We start from the raw sequence: 22272 nt of genomic DNA, 5'->3' as shown, positions 1-22272 counted from the left end.
ACATTGAAAAATTATGTCATCCTTAACTACTTGTTATTTTTCTACATTTTAAGTTAATGAGCTTTAATCTGGAGTTATTTGGTGCAGAACAGTTTTCAACAATGCGCCGTAATGAAAAAAATGTCTTGCTCCACAAATTCTTTTTAAACATTGATGCCTGTAATATTGGAAGGCTAATTGCTCATTTCTGGGAATTATTTTATTCTTCTGCCTTGAATACCTCAAGGATGACTTTGTCACATGGGACAGGGGTTGGACTGGGTGATCCTTGTGGGTCCCTTCGAGATCTGGAGAGTCTAATGGTTAATTCTATTTAACGGTGCGGTTAAGTGACCATATTTTTTTTAATATTCTCCTGGTTTAGTATTTTATTTTGAGAATCTGTAAGGTGTTTATGTATTATATTTGCATTTCCACCTTTTTTTCTCCATCTGTCTCCAGGACAGAATGGATTTTACACCTTGACTGGATGACGGCAGTGTTTAATACTGCTAAAACCTGCACTTTTAGGGAAATCACAGGCAGCAAGGTTTTTCAACAACATAATATCATAGAACCAAATAATCTCAGAATGGTTTGGATTGGAATGGACCTTAAAGCTCAACTTGTTCCATCCTAGCCATGGCAGGAGCTGCCAGCCCCAATGTCCAGCCTGGCCTTGGGCACTGCCAGGGATCCAGGGGCAGCCCCAGCTGCTCTGGGCACCCTGTGCCAGGTTCTCACCACCTGAATTGTGAGGGTAAAGATGTTCCCTGTAGTATCCAAAGCCCAATATTGCAAATTTATCATCTTTGGGAGGCATCACATGTTACTGTACATAGTAACAGGAAATAGATCAGTTGAATGTAAACAGAAATGCAATACACACAAAAAAACCCAACCAAATAAACCCACCAAGAGACCACTTCAATAAATTAAAAAATAAGAGAACCAAAACCATCCTAGCGGTTTAATGTCCACATCAATAAAATTACTTCTGTCTCTTAAATACAGTGTCTAGTAAAACCCTGGTGACTAGTTATGGATAGAATGTGTTATTAATGCAATCAGATGGACAGCAGATCTGAATTTTAGTCCACAGAACTGCAGAATAGTTGGGGCTGGTACGGATTTCTGGAGATGCTCCAGCCCAGGCCCGTGCCCAGCTGGGGCTGCCATGGCTCCACACAGGGACACTCCAGGCCCTCCCTGGGCAGCTGTTCCAGGCCTCTGCCCCTCCATGGACACAAGTTCTTCCTCCTGCCGGGCTGCCGCTCGCTGCCCTTGATTTTATTCTCGGCAGCGCCCGGCAGAGCCCGGCCCCATCCTCTGGCAGCCCTCGGAGATGTTTGTGTGGATCCACGGGATCCCCTCTGGGCCTTCCCTTCTCCGGCCTGGCCGGGCCCGGCTCCCGCAGCCTCTGGAGCTGCTGCAGAGCCCAAATGCTGTGTGCGGCCTCCCCTGGGCCCTGGGCGGCAGCTCCTGGGCTCTGCTGGCCTTTATTTTATTATCGGCAGCGCTCCAGCGTTGGTAAGGATGTCCTGCTTAGCTTTTGATTAGAAATTTGTTCTTGGTTGACAGATGGTCCTTAAAGACAATGAGGTGCAATTAGAGGGGGAAAAAAAAAAAAAAAAGATATTCCTTTAAATGTTTTTTTTCGGTTTTGTTGCTTTTCCTCTATCAATCTTAGCGATTAAAGCAAGCTAGATAAGGTCCTGTAAGAGAGTTTGAGGAATTGTGGGGAAACTGGAAATGATTTTCTGACCTATAGCCAGAAGGGATGGTGATTGCATCTCAGTAAATTATCATCATTGTGGAAACACCCAGAAAATCGGGGTTTGTGGAAAATGTGTAAGCTCATATTAATTACAGATGTTCTTATAGAATATTTATCTTTTTAACTCACAAACCATACTCTTTAGGTCAAACTTCTGACATCTGCAGGGAGGCAGCATAACTTACATAGCCAAGATGTTATTTATTTTATATTTCAGCCTTATATTAATTTTTATGCCAGTAGAGACCTCTAGTACTAGGCTATACTGAAGTCACTTCAATTCAACACATAATTCAGAAGTGGTTTTTCAGTTTTATATATGTGTTTACTTATACCTGTATGCTTTCCTTTTATATTTATATCTAGATTGTTCACTTCCAAAATACCTTTGCAGAACTTTATTTGAAGGTGTTTATTTGAAATGGTCAGTAAATAAACTGTAAGTGTGTGAAATAATTTCTCATCTCTGCTACAAAAATACATAAATTAGAATCACATAACAGATTTCAGAAAAATCTATACTGGAATGCAAAACAAAGGTTTTTTTTTCTCAACAGGAGATACTTTTAGGCATCTAACACATTCATTTTTACTTGTCAGCAAAATAATTCTTGGGGAAAAGAAGTTTTAAAGCAGCTGTCTGTTCTTTTCTTTCTGTGGGCTTTCAAGATTTGCGTAATCTATCCAGGGGGAGAGTCTAGGTAGACTCCTGATAATAACTAGAAGAGGATATGCATTATTTAATAGATTGGCCTATATGCAAATGAGAAGAGCATAAACATAGTAATCTAAAAGTGCTTTTGCTTATATCATTGTTAAAACGCCAAAACTGCACCTCTGAAGTGCACAAAATAATATTGGCTTTAATGAATTGGTTCTGAGTGGTGTTTTGAGACAACAGAGTCTGATGGATCGAGCTGTGGTCTGAGAATTGCAAACCCTGGATTCCTACTCTTGGTCCTGGCTTTCTGCCAGAGGGAAATTATAGCCCTTCTGAGTTAAGATTTCTTTTTCTTATTAAAACTGTAGATTATAGTATTGCAAAGCATTGTTGAAAATGGTGGTTAATGCACTCGTGTGTTTAATTTACATTTGTGAATGATTGTGGCATGTATGTCTCCATATGTGTGTCTGCTTGAAACCGTGTAACACATTCATCTTTCTGCAAAGAGATATAATTTCCTTGTAAAGAAAATTGGATGTTTCCACTGTGAATGTCCTCTGGTGTGTTTTTATGGATGTAAATTCACAGATTAAACACTTTTGTTTTCTCAATCAGTGCAGAACCATATGTTAATCAACTGTTTCTTTGAATAGTGGGATGAAAATAAGAAAAAAAGATGAAATATTGTTCCTATTCAATTAAATATGAAAAACTAAGTGGTCCTCCCCAGAATTTTGCTGAAGTTGGCACACAAAAAAGCCACTTGTTTCCCCTCTCATTTCTTTAATTATTTCTGATTTTATAAGTAGGTAACGATCTCATTTGTCCTCATTTTTGTAGCAACTTGATAGAGGAATTATGTTGGTTTGGGGTTTTTTTTGGTTTTTTTTTAGTTTTAGCCTTCTTTCTTAATAGCCTGTGTAGAATTTTCTCTAACAAAGAAAATATTTTAAAAGGTAGCAAAAGCCCCTCTTTTTTCCTCATAACATCTTGAAAAATACAGGTAATCATGTTACACAACATTGAGCAGTCTAATAATCTGAAGGTCAGAAAAGATACACATACATACATACATACATACATACATACATATATATATATACATATATATATATATATATACACACACATGCTTTTCAAAAATTGTTGCTTTAAGAAATTCTCCCTAGGAGCTGGACAAAGAGCATCAGGAACAAGGATCACTTGATTTTTCTGTTCATGTGCATGTGTCTGCCTCTTTTTTGTTTGTTTGGGGGTTTTTGTCATTTGTTTGGATATTTTGGTTTTGGTTGGTTTTGTTTTTTTCCTTTTGTTTTGTTCTGATTTGGTTTGCTTTGGTTTTCTGGGCCTTTAAATCTCTGAGTGTTCCTTTGCTCTGCTCAAATGAAAGCAGACATTAACCTTTCAGATATTCCTTTCATGACACACTGCCAGGGCATGTTTTTTTTTATGACAGAAATGTAGCTATATTGAGAAATAAACTTAGAATAAAATTTCCCATAGGAAATGAAACTGGGGAGAGTGAGGAAAATGACTTTATCTAGATCTTTTATTATATTCCTGGCAAATTGTCTTTCTTCATGTCTGTTTCTATCATATTTTTGTTTCTATCATGGCACCATGGAATGGTTTGGGTTGTAAGAGACATAAGAGACCTCTTTTTAACACTTCAGCCTTCCACAGCATAACGCAGCAACTCATTTAAGCTATTTCCTGGTAGTTTATTGCTTCAAGTACATCTTCCTTTGTCAACACAAATATGCATACACAATCCCAACCCAGCAGTCCAAATTCTAAGAGAATTAAAGGGAAAAAACCCAGATTTATTACAGTTTAGTATTTACCCCAAACTGTTTTTTTTAACTTGCACCAGTTTACACCCCTTACTCTGATTTTTTACTGTTGCATGAGGTCACAGTCAGTCACAAAATCAGTTTCACTTGTTTGATTCAACCTCCATGCTCACTTCAGCACACAGCATACCATAACTGAAATATTTTGATGCAGAAACACCGCTTCATCTACTTTTTTGTTTAAAAAAAGCTCTTCCATAGAGATGGGAAAAACAGCTCTAGAGCATTCTTATTCCCATAAGAACCCTATTTAGAAGCCCATCTGTCCATGCCTGAACTTTTCTGTGCCTGTCTTCTTTCCCCCTGGCAATCTATGTACCATTACCTCTTATACTTCATAAATGATTTGTCTTTAAAATGGCCATCAGGTTTCTGGTTTGCTGTTGTTGATGAAACATAAGATGGAACAAGCCAACTTAAGTTCCAGATGTATTATTGCATGCACTTTATGCCTTTTATGGGATTTTTATTTTAATTTTATAAAACTGAATTAAACATCTCTTCCTATAAGAAGCAAAATCTGTAGCCTTGTTGCTCAGGGATATTAAATAATAAGTTTCTTATATAAGAAAGAAAAAGATTCAAAAGTTCTGTTCTGCTTGCAGACTTGTCCCCCACGTGGCCATTCTTTAATAAAAAATAATAAATTTTTTAGGCACTTCTTCCTCCAACAAAAAATCCCCGATGGAAAAAGAAACAAATACCAACACAATCCTTTCTGCTGCCCGTTGTTGAGGTGAATATTCTCCACCTGGGGTAAAGTTCCCACAGATTTTTATCATACACTGAAATAAACTACTTTTCTCCCCAAAGCTCTGAGCTACCAGCTTGTTCATGGCTGAATCCCCAGAAAAAATAAAAAAAAATGTTAAAAGTACATGCTGGCCATTGCAGCTGCTCCTGTTTAACCCTGTTTAACCTGAAGGAAGACCAGAGGGTAGCTTTTGCAGTTCCTCTCGCAGAATTAGGTGTTCCCAGTTTTCATTATGACTGAGGATGCCAGGCATGGTAATTAAATTCCGTTTCAGCTTTTGGGACCCCTAAAAACTTCGCATCAGTGAGGTGTTGGGTGTGCCACAAGTAACAAGAATGGGGGAAAAAAAAAAAATCACATTTCATGGGCTGTGTATTTGTCATTTGTCAGAGGAAACCTCTGAATATCAATCACCCAGCTTTATTGTTGTCTGACACATTCTGTAATGACTGTTTGTACTTAACTGCAAATGCACCTTTTAAAGATGATTTTTGAAGAGAGACATGTTTTCTAGAAGCCTGGAGGAACAGCCATTGTATAACAGAAAAGGAATTAATTAATTCCTACAGCAAAGCTCCGTCGTGGCTCATTAGAAATCTTGCTAATGGAGGAGTTTGAAATTCTGCAATTTTATTTCACACGGGAATAAAAATTTCAGGTGCTTCCTCAAAAGGTCACTCCATTCAGAAAGCCCAGCTTTAATTAAATAAATTCCACGTGCTGTCACATCTTGCCTCGATGTCTTACATGCAGCTGGAGTTCAGCAGAACACAGGTGGGAACGAGGTCGTAGAGAGGAAGGTTCCACCCCATGGAGACTTGAGTTTTAAGTCTTTGGGAAAATCTGGTGGGAGACTGCAGGTGATCTTCACAAATTCAAGCTAATTAAACTTTCGGAGGCTCCTGCCAGAACAAGTTTTCTGTCTTCATTCCCATACCACTGACATGCATTGCTTTAGTTTGAAAAATAAATCAAAATCAGGAGCTGTATGTTTTATCCCGACTTTCTGCTTTTCCCAGCCCGGAGGCTTATGTTTTATTCTTGTGGAAATCAGATCAAAAAGATGGGACAATGAGTGTCAAGGATGTTTCTGAATACAGGAAATGCAGTTTTCCTGGGGATCCAGAAACTGAGCAGCTCCCAAAGCTCTGGCACAGCCACTGAACTGCTACAGAAATGCAGAAATCTGATATAATTCCACACAAAATCTACTCCATCTCTTTCCCTGTACTCTCCCCCGCCCTCAACTACCCTGTTTTCATGTTTCTTTTAAAAAGAGTTTGTAATGCTGGCACATTAGGTTAGGCAATTATTTTGTCCATCTTTAATTTTATTCATGAAAAATGTGTGAACAGAAAGACAAATTAAAACTGCTTAAAAGCCTTGTGCTTTCAACAGTAAAAGGTCAACCATAAAAAAAAAAAAAATTACATTATTTCTATGAAAACACTGACATATTAAGCTCCTGATTTAGTTCTTCAGATGATCTTGTGTGATTTTGATACAGTTGAGAGAGGTAGGCCTGGAGGAAACAAGAAAACAAATATTGCTAAAAATAAATTCTACTACCCAAAGTGCAAATATATCCAAGTCATAAATTTTACAATGTTGTATGCGTGTGTATGAGATAACACTAGGCATTGCTATATATTTTATTATTATTATTTTTTATTATTTTATTTTTACTCTCAGAAATTTCTATATTTTTTTATTTATATTTTCTTGAAATTTCTGTAGCAAGGTCTGCCACTTGTCAATGATTCCCATGTCCTCCTCCATCAGTGGAAGAGATGGGAGGAAGGAGCTCTGGGGTGATTTGGGATCTGTTTCTTCAGGCAGCATCTGAGCATTTATTCCACCAGAAGCTGTGGAACAGGGAAACCTCATGGAAATTTGGGGGCACTCAACGTATCCACAATGTGGGCAACAGACAGAACGCTTTGAGGGGTTGGTTCCTTGTAAACAGCAGCTGTGGGAGCTTAAAGATTGAAATTTTTAACTTATTCACATGAGAAGGTACAAATTCAAACTGGGAGACACTGATTGAAATTTATATATATATATATATATCTGTATTTATATGTAATATATATTGGGGATTTTTTGATTCTTTTGTTTGTTTTTTAATAAATTTCACTTTGCATGTCTGGAATGATATCTCTTCCATGGCCTACAGATATATATTTACAAAGCAGCAAATTGATTATATTGGTGTGGGACAGTAAGGAAACTGCAGATAAATATGAAAATAAAAAAAAAAGAAATCTGCAATAAAATATTTCACCAGGGCTAGAAAACTTGCCACTTCTTAAATTTGTACAACAGTCAGGAGGGAACCAATTTATCCTTCTTTTTCAGAGACAATGAAGTTTTTGCAGAGTATTGGTAATATTAGTCACGAGCAACATAAGGAGCAATAGAATTAAAAAAAAACAAAACAAAAACAAAACAGCAAAGCAATACCTAAAAAGAAATGTTCCTTCTGCTTTCTGCACTAGTTTTCTGTACAGGAAATTTCTGGTATTTTAGCAGCAGGGCTAAGGCAAGTTCTGTTTGATTGCAGCTCTTGATACACAAAGCATCTGGCTGTTAAAGGGCTTAAAATAACATTTTCCTAGCTAGGGAACTGATGGGAGAAGATGATGGACTGCATGAAAGAATGAAGTGTGGGAAAGGGATGGATGAGAAGATAGGGCAAAGGAAAAGAAGAAGAAGGCAAGGAGGGGGGAAGTTAAATAACAAATGCCTTAATAGATGTGATGAAAGGTGAAAATGTGGAGAGAATGTAGAGGAAATTCACAGAGGGATCTCAAAACACAGGGGTGCAGTGAGAGTGGCACTCTAGGGGAGTCAGCAGATACCTGCCCCTTCCCCATCAGAAAGAACCCACACAATGATAAATTCTACTGAATTATCTTCAATTGCCATAAAAAATTATCAACTTTCCCAAATTCTTGCCTATTAGTTAACAGAAAACAATCAAAAATCCTGTGTCCCCCCTCTTTTTTTTTTATTTTTTGAATGTAGGACTAGATCCTGAAGTATTTTCAGAGCTTGCTTCAGGATCCTCACCCCAAGGCATCTTACCATCACATCTGAGAAATTCTCATTTCTTGCTTTGCATGGTCATACTGCTCTCTGGAAAAAAGGTACCTCCTTCCTTCTTGCTGTTTATATTAAAAAACAACAAACAAGAATATAAGATAATTAGATAATTTTTAGGAGTGGTTTTGATGAGGGAAGTCATGATTAGTATAATCTCTAATGTTAACAACTATTGAGCGTGTGAAAGATTTTAGCAGAAGGGAGCTGAGTGCCTTGAGAGGTTTTCCTAGCAGGGAGTTCACACCATTAGATTTAATTCATCCTATGGATGTGTGAATTACATTTATTTTTTTCCCTGCTAGTTGGATAATAAGGCAATAAAGCATTCTGATGTGTTAATGTGTCAGATTGGAATGTGTTGAACTGGGTGATGAAGATGACTTAAAAAGAGATTTTCCAGTAGTGAAGTTGGGCTGTCTGAAACCAGTGGTTTGAAAACACAGTAAAGGTAATGGACCATTAATGATGATGGAATGATATAACTGAACTGATTGAATAGGGTTTTGTGAGCAGTGGTAATATACAGTATAATTTATACAGATTATATTGTTTGAGTTCTCAAATGATACTTTCATTTTTAAGAGAGGTTCTCATGAATTTTTTTAAGATTTTCCTTTTTTTCCATCGTTTTGTAAAATATCGAGGTAGTATTCACAGCAAACTAACAAAACATCCCTTTGACTAACACAGAATTAATCCTAGACACAAAATTATATTAACTATGGGTACTGATTGCCGTTGATATAAGTCTAAACCTGTTTTCTAACTACTTCCTTCAATTAGTCAGAATAAAAAACATAAATCAGACTGCATGAAGATAATCTCAGTTCAATCCAGCTATCACTTGGTAACTGAAATAACTATATTTTGATTTAAGAGGTTATTTAATTTTACTTCATCTGTCTGTGTTACTCCAACAATCATTTTCAGCTGACAAGGAACAGCCCTGGAAAGTGTTGAGATATATGTATGTGTGTATATATATATATATATATATATATGTATGTGTATATATATATATAAAATGTATCTAGCTATATCTATACCTCTGTATCTCAACATATATATGTTATATATCTCAAGATATATATCTATATCTCTATATCTCTATATCTCTATATCTCTATATCTCTATATCTATCTATCTATATCTATCTATCTATCTATATATAATATAATTTTAGATATATATATGAACATGCACAGCAGTTATTTTTTCAACCTGTTTTTTATGCAAGCTCAATTAAGAGGAAATGAAATGTTAAACCTATGAAGGTAAGCCAAGGGAAGAAAAAAAAAAAAAAGCAACTTTAAAATGCACTTTCTATGATGCTTACCAACTTCTTTCCCCCTGCAGTAAAACGATATTTTCTAGAAGAAAAAAGAGAGAGCCTTATGTACTTTTTCCTTTAATGGCATTAGGAGATTTGAAGCAGAACTGTCCTGCTGAAGAAATTCAATCTGGCTCCAGGGGAGCAGCCTGCGGGTACAGGAATGGCTCTGGTGAGCCAGGAGCTGTTGTAGTTTCCACAGGAACAAGAGCAACCAACCAACCAGGCAGGTGTGGACAGCAGATAGGAAACAAAGCTGTCCCTGAGCCATGAATGTCACCAGTGAGGTGTGAGACTCCTCCTTTGCAGGAAATTCTATTTGCTCCGTTCTTTTGCCATCGTGTCTATCATGTCTTCCCAAACACACGCTGATAACTGGAATAACAAAATAGTGCCAACACCTAAAAAAGGAGCTCCCTCAGAAGTGAGGGCTTGACTAAGCCCAGGAAGCTTAATGTGGCGTTTGAAGCCTCTGATGTGGGTGGGAATAAAACCCAAGAGCGTGGATAAATTTCAAATATGAAACAGGACTTTAAATGCAATCTTCTTTGAGAAGGGTGGAGAAATCAAGAGTGTTCATAGTAGAACATTTAGGAAATGAGTCCTGGGCGGAGGAAACATTGGGATATAGAATCATAAAATCCCAGGATGGTTTGGGTTGGAATGGACCTTAAAGCTCAACTTGTTCCACCCCAGCCATGGCAGGGCCTTTCACAGTTTTCTGGAATAGTGCAGAGACGTTTCACACTCACGCATGTTCCTATATCATAAAATCACAGAATCCTGGGTTGGAAGGGACCCCAGAGCCCACCCATTCCCACCCCAGGCACGGCAGGGCCAGCTCGCAGTGTCCCAGGAGCTGCCAGCCCCAATGTCCAGCCTGGCCTTGGGCACTGCCAGGGATCCAGGGGCAGCCCCAGCTGCTCTGGGCACCCTGTGCCAGGGCCTGCCCACCCTGCCAGGGAACAATTGCTGCCCAAGATCCCATCCAGCCCTGCCCTCTGCCACTGGCAGCCATTCCCTGGCTCCTGGCCCCGCAGCCCTTGGCAATTGTCTCTCTGCACCTTTCCTGCGGCTCCTTCGGGCCCTGCGAGGCCACAGGGAGCTGAGGCCAAAGCTTCTCCTGTCCGGGCTGAGCAATGGCAGCTGTGGCAGCCTTTCCTGGCAGCAGAGCTGCTCCGTCCCTCTGCTCATCCTGGAGCCTCCTCTGGGCCGGCTCCAGCAGCTCCAGCTCCTTCCTCAAGGCAGAAGAGACCTTTAGATATTTAGGCAACAGTGGAAAAGTTGCATTTGGAGTGCTGGTGGTGTGAAGATGATTTTTTCTAAGTGGAATATCTGAAGGAAAATATGCATAGCAATTTTAGCAATTAACACATACACTTAGAGTCCTGAATTTGAGAGCTTTGGATCCCAAAGGCTGCTTCCCCTTGACAGCCATTGGATTGTGATTCACTTTTTTATATCACAGGAGGGAGGAAAATCTCAATAATCAACAACGTGTACCCCAATCAAAAACACATTGCTACTACAGTAAAATATATGTAAACTCACACTCTTTTACCAAAAACATGAAACAAAAAGGAATGGGTGCCTCCCCTCCCCTTTTGAATGCAGGAATATGACTTCTCATGCTTTAGAATGGCATGAACAGCCAAGAAAAGCCCATGGTGGGTTTCCAAGCCCAGCTTTATCAAAAGCCTTGAAAACATTTCCATCACTGGGTGGATCAGAACATGCAGAGTGCAAGAAGCGAGACTGCAGATTTGAAAGTGGAAGAGGCTCACCTGTGAATAACTCATAAACAAATATTAAATATTCACTTCATAAAACAAGAAATCATCTAAATTTGCTGATGAAAAACAGCATATGAGGCGGAGCAATAGCAGAAATACAGTGTATTTTGCAGAGTATCTCAAGGTAACTAGCATTTTTATCAGGAATTTTTTTAAAAAAAGAAAAAAAATCCCATTTCTACTTATTTACTACACAAAATAAAAATTAAGACAGCCTTAAATATCAGATGTTTCATTGGGCATTTGATGATTCTTTGGCATACCCAGCCATTTTGAAAGAAAAGCCAGTAAAACCAAGTACAAAATGTGATCACATGAAAAAGTGAAGTAAAATTATTAAAGGACACAGATATTAAACCATAAAGGTCTCACACTAAATGCCAATCTTTAGGGATCACTGAAGCTGTATGTTTACAAATGGTATGCTGTATTAACAATCCGAAGTAATTAGATAAAGACAGCAGAACTACAATTCTTTTGGGGGTAATCTGAGCATATTGAAATAAACTCCTACCCAGTCAACAAGGAAAGAACCACTGTGAAAGCAGCAAACATATTCATAATGGCAGCTGCAAGTGCAGAGATGGGGACCAGAGTGTTAATAATGTAGCTAGTAAAAGATAGACATGTTTATCTGAGCACTGATAATGCAGTTTATGATATACTTTATCTATTGAGCACAAAGTGTGAAATGCTGTGGGGGAGCTAATAGTATGAAACGTGATTAATCAACACACAGCAAGAAAAGCATCTGCTGTGTAAAAAAATGTCCACTAAAACATCGTATAATGTGTGGTAAAAATAAAAATAAACAGAGCTGATAGTCAGACTGCTAGTGTACGGGAAGTTGAATAAAGATGAAGGAAAAGAAGGCTAATGAATGTAGATCAAAGCAAAATTACATATTTATTGATGAAAATAATCTTAGCAAGAAGCCCAAAACCACTGTGACAATGAAAACTGATATTTAGCATAACTGACAGTTTAACACTACTTTTCTATTGCTAGGATGTAATCCATGCACCCTACCAGAGAAAATCAATTACTACTAAACCATGTATTTGTGGCTCAGGAAAGGTGCTGCTTAAAAGAAAAATGGAGTAATCTGAATCCCTCTTACTTTATCATCTGTGCATGGCACAGCAGAAAGATTCCAGTGCACAAGTAATCATATATATAATCCCATTATATCAGCTGTGACTATGCATAAGTTACATGTATATCATGGCCTATTTTAAAATATATCTACTCTTTGAAATAGGCTGCATGTGTCAGAAATTCTGGCAGGACCCAGGGAGCCTGTTTCACATGTTCTGAGGGATGCAAGCAAATAAACACACAAACACTTGCTTTTTACTCATTCTGTTGCTCTTAGTGAAAAAATTTCTGTACACAAATACATACAAGAAATTGACAATATATTTTAAATTTTATTTAACTGAAATCACAGCCTTTTTAAAATTTTACTTTCCATTTTCATTTAATCACACACCTCTTTAACGTTTTGGTTTTGTTTTAAACAGGATTTTTTAATGGCAGTGTAGTCCCTCTGCTTCCAACAGGGGGGATTCCAGAGTGTGCTTCCAAACTGAAGATCAGACTTGGGCAGAGAACAGTGCAGTTCTCCTCTGGAAATGTCTCCCCTTGGCACAACAGTAATTGCTGCAATCTGGGGAATCCAGAGAATTCATCAGTGTGCAGTTATGAACCTGCTGGACACCATATTATTTAGTGAGAAATGACTTTAAAAGAGAGCTCGGAGACCCTTTCTGGGGACTTTTCCTTGCAAGACCTGCAAGCCCTTAAACATGAACAGCTCAGCTCAGACTTGGAAATGCTGCAGAGCAACGTGGTTCCCAAAGCCTGGTGAAAACACCTGAGTTCAGCTTCTTGCTGGCTGTGGAATTAAACAAACAAACACACAAACTTTTCCAAATCAAGTTAAGAACTTATAATGTTCATGCCAGCTTACCCCCCAGCAGGGAAAATGATGCCCCTGATGACATCCTCATGGTAGGTTTGGGATTAGGAGTCTCTAAAGGGGGAAAAGAGAAGAAAGGTGAAGTTACATTTAATCAGATATGGCCAGGTGGATCTCATTTGAAACAATAAAATGAAAACAATTCTATAATTTGTGGGGGAAAGAAGTTTGGAGTGAAAGAAGCTGTCTGCAGACTTCAAGAACTTTCCAGAAAGCTGAAGAGAGAGCAGCAGAACAGCTTTGTCTGTGCTCAGAAAACAATGGGGATAGAAGATGCCACCAACTTTGATTTAAAGAAGCTGGAAAGTGTTAAGTCATCAGAGATAGGTTCACTTACACTTCCTGTAACGTTGCAGAGGGAATAAGTTTACATCAGGTATTTAATAACACAAACAGAGCTTAGGCAGGTGAGATTTATGTTTAGATAACCAAATTTAGGATGACCCAGTGGTAAAATCTACACACCAGTACACAGAAAAGAACAGGGACACAGCTCAGCTGCTGCCATGCACTTGTGGTTTTTGACTCATTGCAATGGAGGCAGTTTTGATCTGTCACTGCCAGCACCCTCCCAAGAAATTCCTGGGTACGAGAGAGTTCCATTAAGTGGTACGAGCTCAGGTATATTTTGGGAGGAAAGAAATTTTAATTTCATGAATGAAACCTGTGCAATTTGTCCATTCTGGACAGAGAAAGAAGCCTCTACCTATTTTATTTATTGGTACAGGTGGACCCAGTAAATCCCACGAAGAGAGAATTAATGTTCTCTAAGAGCTGGGTATAATGAACCCAGCTTTCCTAAGGACAGAGCTACTGCAGGTGATTGATTTTCATGTCTAAGCAGTTGCAAAGAGCTATTGAAGTTTTACTCTTGGGTTGTGCAATTATAAATTCTACTTTTCCCTCATTTCCAGCAGTGCATGAGCTCAGCTTTCTTCATGTCCAAGGTATTTGCAGCCCATCTCCTTTCATCTCCTTCCTATTTCTGTAAATAATAAAAAACCATAATAACAAGTAAGACCTCTATTATCTGTGAGATTGGGAAGAATCAGAAGTTATTATTGAAGGGGAGATGCTGATAAACAGACAGCCATTAATAACTGTGAAGAAACCAACCCAAATATGAGAAGCAGAAATAAGAAAATAGGGCAGAGTGTGGTATATATTGTTCCTTTGACAATATAATAACAGTATAATCTCTGCTTGTCACCTCTCTGAAATCCACGTTGCTAAACTTATTTGACAATAGCCAGTGTATGTTTGCAAGTTATTACAGTTTCCAAATACTTCCAATCTCAATTTAAGGTCCTTAAGTCATTTCAACAGTAATATAGTCTTGAATATTTCTGAAAAACAGCCACAGGAATAATTTAAAAACAACAGTGAAGATGAACACTACTGTTAAATCTGATTTGTATGAATTTATTTAAATGCAAACTAACCATCCTTTGTATAAGGATATTTTAAGTACATTTCAGGCTACTTTTCAATCAGTTTTGCCAGTTAGTCTGGAATTGTCAAGGATTTTACTTCAGTAGATTAATATTTATTTTTACACACACACACACACGTATATATGTATATATATATATGTGTGTGTGTGTGTGTGTGTGTGTGTGTGTGTGTGTGTGTCTGTGTGTGTGTCTGTGTGTGAGAATGTGCCCTTCTGACTGCAGAAAGGACAGAAAGGCTGAAGGTACATATCTTAATGTTTTTCATGAGCTCTCTAACAAGTTGCTTTTATTTTAAGCATTGTTAGACAAGACTTTTAGAATAAAAGAAATATGCATTCTTTTCCGAGAAAATATGGTTTTTCTTTTTCTTTGTGTTTATTAAGTTGTTCTTACAGTCCATATTACTTCAAGTACTTCATATTAAGACTCAATGAGTATGAAGGTAAGGCAGAAATAATGACATTTTTGTGCACTGAGAGATTTTATTTGTTCACACAAGCACGCCGATGGCATAGAAAAAATGGGGATCTCCAAAACCACTCCATCTTGCAGATTTTTTTTTACTTTCAAGGTTCTCTTTCAGGACTTTGGTCTTAAAAGTCCTGTCCCTGAGACAGGAATTTCAAGTCAATACCACGTCATGTTCCATGGATGTGCTCTCAGCTGGTGAGATCCCATGGGCAAGCATAACTTGAAGGTGACAGAAAAATTAAATGGAAGAGCTGGCATGGCAGGCTGGGTTCAAATGGCAAAAGGCAAAGTGTACTTGTAATACAACTCAGCTCTTTTTTAATCTGCACTTTGATGCTTTCATACCAATAGCTTCAGAAAATGGTTAATATTTGCTCAAGTGTATTGTCCTAATACTAAAAGAATGGTGGGGAAGAAATATGTTGTAGTTCAACGCACAGGGAATAGTGTAATGTTTTAGTAATCATTATTGTTTCTATTTACCATTATTTACAGAAATTGTAGCTCTTGCTTCATGACCTGCATAGTCACAGCTTCTCTGAGAACTACTGCAAAAGGCCAGTTTTGGTGTAAAATATGTGTGTACTTTTCCATAGGGCTGCAAAATTCTGTAGGAAGAACAATTAAAATGAGCAGGCTTCATTAAGTACAGAGGCTGACACTGCAGTCAAATGGCTGCATTTAGTGGCAAATTGTGCCTTAATTTTCCTCCTTTTCATGCTTTTTGTTGACATAAAAGGAGATCTTTTTAGTTGTTCTGGCAGTTTCTATCTGCAGACTCATTAGGCCTCTTTCTTACCTCTAAAACAAATGGATTAGGCTTACCTCTATCAGAGTCATCAGAATTTAATATATGTTATGCTTTCCACTTATTTTTTTTCTTTTTATATCAGCTGGGATCTTTGCAGGACCTCTCTGCTTGTTTCTCATTCCAGGAGTGTAGAGGACTTTGCATGAAGATTGCAGCTCTTTAAACTTGTGTAGGTCAAGACCTTTTGGAATTAATAAGCGGATTTAAGGTCTACACTCTTACTGTGATTATATCTTCCATTTCATTGTACTACATGAATGAAACATCATGACAGACAAGCTGTAAACTTGCCTCTATATTTGATATTCTGTGTTTTGAGGAGCTGGTTCTGAGATAAACCTGAACTGTGACCAGGGTTGCCAAGCTGTGTGCAGGGATGTGAGAAGAATTCTTGTGTTTTCTAACCCTGAGCAAGAATTAATCATTCTCAAAGCTCTTGATGTGAGCTGTCAAAGGGTGGATGACATCAAATAGAATATTATTTACATAAAATGTGAAATTTTATAAACGTGATCTGTGTAAGAAAGCAGGTGCCTGAATCCACAACAGTATCAGGTTCAGTTTCCACATGCTTGAAATACATGAAGACAGCGGTAAATGTAAAAAATACTCAGTGTAGGAAAGAAATCCTAAAACACACTGAAAGGAAATCTTCCAATTCTTTATAAAAGTTGAATTAAAATAAAGTATCTTCATCATCATCATCATCATCTTCTTCTTCTTCTTCTTCTTCTTCTTCTTCTTCTTCTTCTTCTTCTTCTTCTTCTTCTTCTTCTTCGTCTTCGTCTTCTTCATCTTCTTCGTCTTCTTCTTCTTCTTCTTCTTCTTCTTCTTCTTCTTCTTCTTCTTCTTCTTCTTCTTCTTCTTCTCCTTCTTCTCCTTCTTCTTCTTCTTCTTCTCCTTCTTCGTCTTCTTCTTCTTCTTCGTCGTCTTCTTCTTCTTCTTCGTCGTCTTCTTCGTCTTCTTCTTCGTCTTCGTCGTCTTCGTCTTCGTCGTCTTCGTCTTCGTCTTCTTCTTCGTCTCCTTCTTCATCTTCGTCTTTGTCTTCTTCTTTGTCTTCACCACAACTGGGTAACAGAGATCATGAATAAAACTGGAGTTAGGTGTAAGAAAATATTTAATTTTCAGTGGCAAAAAGGGAATGGAAAATGTAAATTAAGAACATGGTCAATCTAGTTAATAAATCAATAGGAATGAATTCCTGACAATGAAAGAGAAGTAACCAACCATTTTGTGAAATATTCCTGTTAAAATATAGTGTCATCATAGCTGAATGCATCTTTAAAAGTGTTATGTAGATACACAGGATCCAAAATCAGTCTTTTCTTTTAGTTTCACCTCTTAAAAAAAAAATAAATATTATTACATTTGAGGCTTTCTTTTTTAAAGTTTTTGTTGTTTTACATTTTAATTTTTGAAATATTACTCAAAGTGAAAGCACCCTCTAAACCAAATATCTGATAAATTTATCATTTCACATCAAAAAAAAAAAACAAACCAGGAAAATTAAAATACATCATTATTTTGAAAAGAAAAACTATAGAAAAAATGTAGAGACTTACACATGGTTTTATAATCCTTTGATAATGTGACAATAAATAGTACATGCATCAAAACCTTTGCTTTTTTGCTTTTTGCAAGTTTTATTCTGAAGGACTGAACTTCTGAAACCCGTATCTTTCTGTCTGTCCATTTGGCAAGTATTTTGGGTATTTGGATGTCAAAAACTGAAGATATTATGGTGGGAAGCCTGTAGCACATGTCATCTGCTGGTGGCACAGGCTGGGGTTGATGCTCTCCAAATAAATCCAGCAATTGCTTAAATCAATTTAAAGAAGCCTTGATTGTTCAGAATCTACTCTATTTTGCTCTCACTTCCAGGGATAATAATCACATCAGTGATTATAGTAGCGCAAAGTCCTATAAACTGATGATCCATTTAGTGAAAAAATGGCTGTAAATTCTAATCTGTTATGTTACTCTGAATTAAAAAAAAAATAATAATAAGCAGCCTTTTTACTACTTGTAATGACATCTTACAATATTAGCGGTTTAATTTTATGCTAACAAAATGAAATCTATTAATTTCTTCACAGAGTGTTGCATTCTACTCCAGATATGTTTTATTACAGTGTTATTTCCCTTTCTCTTCACAAGGTCTACAATTGTTTGCCATGTAAAATTAAATCTATTATCCCAGAAAATAATTTCTTTAAAGATTTTACAGTCTATTACATTTCTTCTTAAAACACAAGACAGTCTTTGTTTCTTTCCTTGAAACTGAAAATTATTTTGCCGAGGAAGTGATTTGCTGTTATTTAATAAAGAAGTTGAAACTTGGATCAGAAACAGAGAAATCTGGTTTGGCTTCAGAACTCTTAATTCCAGTTTTGGCAACACATAAAAATGTGAAGTAATGGGGGGAAAAAAACAAACCCTAGAATAATAAATTATTTCTTATTATGTCTTCATCATAGTAAGTATAATTCCCTTTCACAGAGAGTCCTTTGAAGTATTATATACCTGAGATTGGGGACTTCTTTGTGTTCTGAAGCTCATTTTCATCATGTTAACCTAGTCTAAAATTTATTTCTATTTTTTTTTTCAGAATTAATAGTAAATATAGTGTAGTTTCATCTGGCTTTAAAGGTTTGGCTTTTGGATTTTGTTTTCAGCAATATGACACTTTATGAGAACTGTAGGTAATATAATTGATTTTTGTTTTGATGAAAGCATTCTAGAACCAAACTGTATTTTTAAGTCTTTCTGTTAGAAGTACAGCTTGGCAACGCTGACAAAATAAAGACCTCACTTTTGGCTTTTTTCTCCCCAAACTGTTCTGATAAACCTCTGAAATAGAAGATTATTTTGGGATCTAAGTAAAAATTCACTCTCTGTAACAGGGCACTGGGTTTGCCTTACTACTTTTGCATGACATTTGGCTGATTTACCTGGTTGTGTTAGCAAATTGTTTTGCTGAATTTCTTGTTAATAATCAGAGTGAATTTACTGAATATTTATTCCTCCAAGGCATAATAATGAAAGCTGTGATGAGGGCTCTTTTAACATCAAGATGCTGTGGGGGAACTTTCAATATTGTGATTACAGGAGCTCACTCTAATTGTAACAATAAATCGATTATTTTAATTTTTTTTTACCCTTTCTGGTAAAAGGTTTTACCATGGTCCTGATGTAGAAGAAATGAAGTTCACCCAAACATATGGAATTTCTTCCCTGTACATCCCAAATCCCTAAGAAGGTATTGATCTGAAACCTGACACTGAAGTAAACTTGACAGTACAACAAAAACTAAATGCACTTTCAGTAACTGAGAAGTTCTTCAGCTGAAACATTTTATTGTGGTTCGTGGATCTCACAAGACATCAAAATTAACTCTTGGTTAAAACCAGGCTTTAGCATTTTCCAGAACTGAAATAAAGTATTAGCTTTAGAAAAAAAAAGATAAATTCAACATGTGCTCAAAAAAATTTCAACAACCCAGTATGCTTTACAGTTTAGCTGTCCTGTTAAAATTGTGGATTTTGCTATTAAAATGCATAAAATGCAAAATTTATTTCCAATCTATCTCATGTATCTTCAGCTTCTTGTCATCTGGTATTTTTTATACTTAGAAGTGCATCATTGTCTTATGTTTTTCCCAAATATTTTTATAAAAAATGCTTAAAAAATGTACTGTCCAGGTGTTTTGAGCCCTTTGACATTCAATAAAATTCATTGGAGGTAATTCATCATGTAAGGTTAAATGTTGAGACCTACCCTGGACAAATTTTTATGTAAATTTTAGGTGATCAGAGACAGTTTTTAAAAAATATTTTAGGACTTGGGGAAAGTATAAATTTTGACATTTCTAAGTATTTTGACTTTCACATGTAACTATATGGTCATAAAAAATGTCATTGCAAATCTTCAGGCAGTTTGCCAAAATCCTTTCACCAAACGCTTGCTTTGATTGGCATTTGCCCTACAAAGTTCCATACATTATTTATTAATTGTGTCAAAAATCAAAAGTCCAGTTTAAAAATAGTGTCCCTTCTTTCCTCCTTTGCTGATAACAAGTCATGTATATCACAAATCAAATTGATTTCTGAATTCTCTATCTAGTTCTCTCTTCTAATTTCAGGTGGACTCTTCAAAGTTATTTTCACCTTCTTTAAAGAGGAGGCAACCACATTCTGGTTCTTAACACATCTTTAGGATTTGTTATCCTCTTTGTTACTTTTTACCTCTTTTTTCACCTCACAGCTCCATTTCATTTCAATTAATTTCTCAGGAGAAGAAAGGAATCGAGGAAAATTAAACTAAAATTACACTTCAGGACCACTGCCTAGGTGTTGTAAGCTTCCAGACCACTGAGAATAAATGTTTCAGGAAAACAAACCGTGGAAAATGTGATTCTGACCTGTGTCAAAATTCCAGATAGTTTATGATGTTCAAATATTCCCCACAATTAATAAAGATGACATAAAGAAGGCCAAGAAAATCAGTAAAAATTTGGGTTTTTTTGAAGGTTGGTGTCCTGAATATTTTTGACTGAAGAGGGCTGCTCTCAAGCAAAATGTTCACTTGCTTTACAATTTGAGAGACTGGGGCCCATGTGATAAACAAATGAACAAATAAATATTTTATTATTTTGAAAATAACTGTGTGTCATTTTGGTTCAGAAAAGGGCTTCCAATTCTCCAAACATACTGACAGAAACATTTAAATAATGACTGTAGTGGTAGCAGTTTTTCATAATCTTTATGTTCCTTTGTCTTCTGGTGTGTGAAAAGACTTTATTTCTAGGAGGTTCACAAACAAAAAAAAACCTACATAAAACAAATAAAAAACCCCCTAAATCCCAAACCTCAAACCAACCAACCCACAAAAAAAAACAACCAACAACAAAAAAAACAAAACCCCACAACAAAAAAAACCCATAAACCACAAAACCAAACAAAAAAATTTAAAGATTTCGTTCTTGATAAAATAGATATTTTTTTCCTTCCAAGGAATAGTGTTTGTTTTATTTGTGAAACTTCTTAAATGAAAGATTAATTGAAAAATTTGAGTGATTTGGGTAAGTCATAGGTCTTTTGTTACCTAAATAAATGTTGTTGACCTTGTCTTTGCTTGGATAATTTCTCTGTATAGCTGTCAGTACTTTATAAGACATCACCAAAAAGCAACAGTCCATTAGCCAAGATGGTAATTTCTGCAGACAGGAGAAGGAAGCAATCCTGAAAAATTTAATCCAGTGTGCAGTTTTCCTGATTGATTTGTTGTTTTGGGGGCTTTTTTTTCAATAATTAGGAAATAAAGAAAACAAATTCACTTTCCCACCCCAAAAGAAATGTGTCCTGAATGTTGTTGCATCTCATCACACCAAAAACCACAGAAGTTTAACAAACTTTTGTGTCATTTTTTTTTCAGAGTTTTCTTTATCTTTTGTCCTAGGAACTGTCTGATAATTTCCTGGCAAAAAGGGGGCACATTGTTAATTATTTTTAAACTTTCATATAAATTAATACAGATTCTTTACCTGTTCCCCTTTAAGGACCATCTGGACTGTATCTGATTAAACTGGCAGGCATATAATTCTTTTAGACTGCCCTAAATATACACCTAAATTTACATCAAATCTTTATGAGCATTACTCTAATACTCTGCTACCACATTGATAGAGTTATTACAGCTTAACCTTTGCCTACATTACTAGCAGAAGATTTTATTCCAATAAATAACTCAAATGATTCTGCCACAGCCATACCATTACTTTTGTAAGTTCATTATTAATTATGAGTAACAGCTTACATACTATAGCTATATTATTATATTATTATTATGTAAGACATATTATACTATATTACTGTAACTGGTCCATATTATATTGCTGTCAAATAAGCTATTTTTTTTTAACAGATAGATTTCTTAAGATCTAGTTTTATTGATTTCTAAAGTTTTTTCTTGGAAATATACAGGGAAATCTTTAGAAGTAAAATTAAGGGTGCTGTATCCATAAAAATAAGTTGTTTCTTTCTAAACCTCCAGAATTTTTTTAGAAAACTGAGGAAACCAGAACCTTCTACTTGTATTAAGGGTAGAAATAAATAACCAGAGTTTTACTAGTTCTTTTTCACAGATGAGAGGAGAAAATTTTATGGCATTAGCTACATTCTTGCTTTTTGAAAAAATTCTAAGAAAATACATTTTCACAGGCCTCCAAGTCTTAGTGTTAACTAAGGAAAAGTTCCCTTGTTGGAGGGAAAAGTCTTTATTTCTGCTATTCCCTTAAAGTA

General features: G+C 36.4%; 1 protein-coding gene and 1 long non-coding RNA gene across 2 annotated transcripts; one reads left to right on the top strand and one right to left on the bottom strand.

Annotated features, from left to right (window-relative positions):
- The first annotated feature begins 1379 nt into the window (after positions 1 to 1379).
- On the top strand, positions 1380 to 15042 carry LOC111941570 (uncharacterized). Its single transcript, XR_015280539.1, has 3 exons — positions 1380 to 1509; positions 8055 to 8176; positions 12780 to 15042. It is a non-coding gene; the product is annotated as an uncharacterized LOC111941570 (long non-coding RNA).
- On the bottom strand, positions 12138 to 17470 carry LOC147647982 (uncharacterized). The gene is made up of 3 exons (XM_086868068.1): positions 15988 to 17470; positions 15646 to 15770; positions 12138 to 14222 (listed from the first exon to the last, which is right to left on the bottom strand). The coding sequence occupies exon 1, from the start codon at positions 17003 to 17005 to the stop codon at positions 16475 to 16477; it is 531 nt and encodes a 176-aa protein (XP_086724194.1). The 5' UTR covers positions 17006 to 17470; the 3' UTR covers positions 12138 to 14222; positions 15646 to 15770; positions 15988 to 16474.
- Positions 17471 to 22272: the final 4802 nt, after the last annotated feature.

The sequence above is a fragment of the Cyanistes caeruleus genome, chromosome Z (assembly GCF_971803275.1).
Source record: "Cyanistes caeruleus chromosome Z, bCyaCae1.hap1.1, whole genome shotgun sequence".
In the NCBI taxonomy this organism is placed as follows: Eukaryota; Metazoa; Chordata; class Aves; order Passeriformes; family Paridae; genus Cyanistes; species Cyanistes caeruleus.
This window is presented reverse-complemented; position numbering and strand designations above follow the sequence as displayed.

Excerpts from the sequence above, each read along its gene's own strand:
- LOC147647982 (XM_086868068.1), bottom strand. The coding sequence starts at position 17,005 with ATGAAGAAGGAGACGAAGAAGAAGACGAAGACGAAGACGACGAAGACG.